Source organism: Manacus vitellinus, unplaced genomic scaffold (assembly GCF_001715985.3).
Source record: "Manacus vitellinus isolate BGI_N305 unplaced genomic scaffold, ASM171598v3 scaffold_41_pilon, whole genome shotgun sequence".
In the NCBI taxonomy this organism is placed as follows: domain Eukaryota; kingdom Metazoa; phylum Chordata; class Aves; order Passeriformes; family Pipridae; genus Manacus; species Manacus vitellinus.
The window spans coordinates 3916150-3921528 of NW_021940545.1; the positions used below are offsets into that span (position 1 = coordinate 3916150).

Below are 5379 nucleotides of genomic sequence, written 5' to 3' on the forward strand. Positions count from 1 at the left end.
ACTGCCCAAAATTTAGTGTAAATGGCTATTACTGTCCAAATAAACTGACTTTAATAAGGTCAGAATTATGGCTTAAAAGCTGTGTGCACTTGCAGGATGTGGGCTTGAGGGAAGTGGACAAAATGGTTAATTATAAATGCATTACTGGTTTGGCTTCTAATTTATTAGAAACTGTTTCCATTAAACTTTTAGGTGCAGGGAAGTGCATCATTCTATTAGTGTACATTTGATTTATGAAAGTTATGGCTTCTATGTTAATCATAATATAATCAATTTTACCGGGGTACAGAGCTGCAGGTCATGAATTCATGGAGTTGGTTTGAAAGGGAAGAGTCTCTCTGGCTGATAAAACCATTGCTGGATTAAAAAAAAATCCATATTAAAGTTAGCAGCGCTTTGGGTTTAGAAGTTGTGCTTCCATTCCACACACGAAATAAGTCTGGGGGGGAAAAGGCAACAAAGGAGTTGAGACTCCAGGGAAAACCACACTCGAGAGGGTTTTGTGCCATCTGCTGTCAAACGCATGAACTTCACCATCAGTGCAGGGAACAAAAACGTGGCTCAAATTCCAACACGCTCCAGAGGAAAACTGGAATAGGAAGGGTGTTTGGCATCTTTATTAAATCACCCATGAGACTTTTTTTTTCTTTTTTGTCGGACTTCCGAGAAATCCATTTAATGTCAGAAGCGAATTAAACTGCAGTGGTTGTTTTAACAGTTGTTAGCACTCGAAACTGAGATTAAAAACAACCAACCAACCCCCACCCCTCCCGCCCCCAAAATAAAAAAATACAGATGTCACAGGTAATTACAGCTATTTTTGGCAATACAATTATTGGGTTTTTTAAAACAGCAAACATTTTTTTCCCCCTCAAATAAATACAATCTGCTCACACTAAAAAAAACCAAAAAACCCCAACAACATAATAAACAGAATGCTACAACAGGTTGAAAATGAAACACCAGGAGAGTTGATAACATCAAGTTTGAAGGGATGTCACCGAGTGAAACTTCAGAAAATACGTTTGAATGGGAAATAATAAAGGGACTGGCTGTGTGTTTTCTGTCAGGAAGCATGTGCAGGTCATGAATATTCCCCAGGGAACAAGTATTTGAGGAAGTGGTGAGCAGCAAGTAGCAATTTAGGGTGTTTGCAGCCAATCACACCAACTGCTTAATTAGATTTGTTTTCTTCATTGATTCACCGTTTCAAGCATGTCTGCCCCCACCATCTCATGTGTATTTTTAACTTAAAAATAATTTCTTCTGTGCTCAGGCTCTTTTTTTTTTTAAGAAACAAAGCAAACCACAAACCAAACTCGTTCTTTGGTGATAAAAATTATCACCCTCACGGTAACATTGACACTAAAATGTAATATCAGAGGGGAGAAGGAGGCTCCTGCTCTCAGCCAACTTCTTCCTGAAACTGTTCAATCTGAGAGAAAAGGGAAATAACTGTGGCTTTTTTAAGTTATTATGGTCTGGATCCTCATTTTGCATAAAAAATCAAAGCTCTGTGATTTCAGTTGACAGTGTCAATTTGACTCTTTTATTTTTCTAACCCAACCCATGAGTTGCAATTAACAAAAATACTGGATTAACAATTTATTCTTGGCAGCTTTATTCCTTAATTAGGGAAAAATCTGGGAACTATTTGCCTCCTCCAACCTGATGAGACTGTTGGGATCTGATGCAGCTCAAAGTGAAGGCAAGGGAAAGACTTGACATAGATCAAGTCTAAATTTAGGACAAAACACTTAAATACACATTAATGAGCAGCAATGGAGTGAAAGTGAAGCAGCAATTGTTTTGTACCCTTAATTTCTCAATTAAAAATTTAAAAGGAACACATTTTTATTCTTTTTTCCCCGCCCCCCTAAATAAACCTTATCAACATGAGACAACACAAAACCCCAAAGAGAAATCAAAATGCTAGAAGAAAATAAGATTTTTTCTTTCTTTCTTGACACCTAGTTTGAGACAAGACTACAATTGTCAAAATACTTTCCCAAACATCAAAAAATATACTTTTTTTTTTCTTTAAGAAGAGAGTATTTTACCACTACCTTCTCCAACAGAACATTCTTCTATATCACTATATGCAAAGAGCAGCTTGTACACTATTCAAATTGTGCACTCAGGTTTTGTTCCCTCTCTGTTTCATGCTTCTGCTTAAAAAAAAAAACAACCTTCTTTTAATGTCACTTAACTGCAGCAGGGCCTGAGCAGCCTCCACTGCTTTGTACAGGCAATAAATACTATAATATAATGATTTTATTGCCTCCACTGCTTTGTACAGGCAATAGATATTATAATATAATAATATTTATTGCCCAAATTACATCTGGCTGGCCACCCAGCATGAAACAAAAAGCAATCTGGAGAATTCCACATCAGGAACCAAATCTCTTTTGGTGTGATTGTCAACTACTTAGTTTTTAAGCGTGGAGGAAAACAAGCCAGAAATGCTCTTCAGGATGTCTTTGCACAGCCCAAACCAGTTTAAATTACAATTAAAAATTAAACCTGACAGTGATAAACCTGCCCAGGAGCAGTTTGCTCTCTCAGCCCATGAATTATCTCCCTGACTTTGCAGTTACATCCCTGGGATAATAATGCACTTACAAGTGGCCCAGGGTGTGTCACACAGGCAGAAAGGTCCAAATCCCAGAATATTCCTGTGGGTGGTGACAGTGGACAGGATTTTGCACAGGATGAGCTCTTTGCTGGCTGGAAATATGTACAGAATCTGGTGGTCAAGCTTGATTTAAACCCAGAGGCAAGCTGAGCTTGTCTGAGTCTGGTGACATCTGAGTCTGGTGCATCCCAGTTTTGCCTCGTTTAGGAAGAGGGAATTGCAGTTTGTGACTCCTGCTTCGTTCTGGCTGCTGGAAGGGCAGCTTGGATGTGTCCTGGTGGAGGTGGGACCAGTCCTGCTGAAGGCTGGATGGCTTAAAATAAATCAACACGAAGGCAACTCTGATCTAGGAATACTAAACCTACATCAAGTTGGACCTGTGTTGACCCATTCACACATTTCAAATGAGGGCTCTGACACTTTCTGCAGAGGAAAAGCAGGACAGAAGGATGCTGGAATGTCTCCCTGGTACATCTGAATGTGCCTTTATGTTATTTTTTTTTGTTGTTACCTTGTTTTTACTCTTTGTTGCCCAGTGAAATTGTTGATGGCCCATCCCTGGGAGTGTCCAAGGCCAGGCTGGATGCTGGTCCAGTGGAAGGTGTCCCTGGCCATGGCAGGGGGGTGGAATGAGATGAGCTTTAAGGTCCCTTCCAACGCAAACCATTCTGGGATGATTCTATTTCTGGGAATACTCAGATTTATGGCTCAAACCAAGACAGGGCTATGCCTAAATAGCCTAAATCTCTATCATCCCACTTCAACACATTTTTAAGTACCTTCTGACAGTGATGAGATCCATACAAGAGTCTGCAGCAACATTTTCATCCAAGGCTGATGACTTAGATAATTCTAATCCAACCCCCCCCGCTCTGATGCCACTTTATTCTCTAAACTACCCACTGTGATGTATTTTGCATTCTCCTGTGACCCAGCTGGCACTGGCATCCTGCAGACTCTTGCACCAGGAGGACCCCTCTTGTGATTGCAAAGATTTTAGTTAAAGATGGAAACTCTCCTCTTCCCCTTCTCCCAAAATCCTAACCCTCCCCCCACTGGATAAATAGCATCTTCATAGGCCAAAGCATGTTTCTCCTAAATTTAAGTGTACTGGGTTTATTTTTTTTTTTTCAGCTGCTTTGTCTTTATGACAGATGGCACTTGGGAATTAAGGATAAGGAAGCAAAGCACTGAATTCCAGCATCTTTTTGAGTTTCATCATTCCCTCCTGGAGAAAGCTGCTTACTGCAGAATCTCACCAGGGCTAGCAAAAAAAAAATAGCTCCCAGGGGACAGAAAGCCACCCCTGTGTGAATGACCAGCACAAAATCTCAGTATAAAAGGAAAACCCCTTTTCTGAAGGGAATTGAAATGGCACAAATGCTTTAGGCTGTGTCTGTGCACAGGGATGGATTTCAATAATCAAATTCACCAACCCTGAACTTTCTAAATCCTCCAGGTTTGGTTGAAATAGGTTTATTTTATCTCCCCATAAAAGAAACTGCTCCCAGTCTCTGTTCACAACAACTTTTGATGCTCAAACTTCACCTGTAACTGATGGGAAATTTGGGATTGTCCTGTGGTGCAGGTCAACAATCCCTCAACCTCTGCATCCAGCACAACACCCACCACAGTGCTCAGACACAGGAGAGGAACAACCTGCTGCTGGACCCTCCTTTGCAGCTGGTGGTGATGAAAAGGTGCTGAGAATTTGGGGGCTGTGAGTGCAGCCCCTGCTCACACGTGGGGCTGGAGGAGCCTGCTAATGCTCTGCAAAAATAGTAGTGGAAAAAAACCAGCCCCAGCCTCCTGAATGCTCCACTGACACAGGGCTGGGTGTTCCTAACGGGGTGCAGATGGCAGTGAAAGTGTCACCAGGGCTCCCTCTGAGGTGGGAATGTGGCTCAGCACAGACTCTGTGCTGTGCAAGACCTTCAAACCTGTATTTTAATACCTTTTTTCCCCCTGAAATCAGTCCCTTTTTGCATTTTAGCCGTAGATGAGACTCTTTGTGTGACTGTGGCTGTGTGAGATAGACCAGGACAGCTGCTTGGGTGACCCCCTGGGCATGGGATGACTGTTTTTTCCACTGTCAATAAAACACAAGAGAGAAGAGACATTCTCCAACGCTTCCAAAGGCCATGGGTTGGGTTTTCCTGGCTGGGGTGGCTTTGCCTATTCCTGCAGTAAGGTTTCTCTCCAGTTAAAGCCTCCAGTGGGTCCATGTGTGAGAGGGAGGATGGGGGGGTCTGTGAGCTGCCAAACACCCGTGTCTCCCAGTTCTTCACAGGAGCAAAACCCCAGGTATGGAATCTGTGGGAAGAGAGATGGAAAGAGGGGTAACAATAAGCAGGGATTGAGCTGAGCTGCCTTCAGAGGTGAAGTCCTGCTGTGCTGCTGAATCATTTCACCACCACCTCTCTTTCCCTCTTCCCAAAGCCCTTTTTCAGAAGGGGATTGCAGGACTCAGGTGTGACAGACACTGTGCATCTTTGTGTGTGGAAAACGCTGGGAAAGACAGATTACAGCCTTGTATCTTGGTTTAAATACAGGCCAGGAATCAGATGTGATTGACTGTGCACCTTTTTATGTGCAAAATTCTGGGAAAGACAGATTATAGCCTTATAGTTTGGTTTAAATATGAGTCAGGAATCAGCTGTGATTGACTGTGCACCTTTTTATGTGCAGAACTCTGGGAAAGACAGATTATAGCCTTGTATCTTGGTTTAAATACAGGCCAG

The 5379-nt window shown here is 42.2% G+C and overlaps 1 protein-coding gene across 1 annotated transcript in view; it reads right to left on the reverse strand.

Moving 5' to 3' along the window:
- Positions 1–3164: 3164 nt before the first annotated feature.
- Positions 3165–5379, reverse strand: part of UBASH3B (ubiquitin associated and SH3 domain containing B) — a 19029-nt gene continuing 16814 nt past the window's right edge. Inside the window, exon 14 of the mRNA XM_029962064.1 lies at positions 3165–4951. Coding sequence (XP_029817924.1) covers positions 4814–4951 — 138 coding nt within the window. The 3' untranslated portion in view covers positions 3165–4813. The remainder of the gene's footprint in view (positions 4952–5379) is intronic.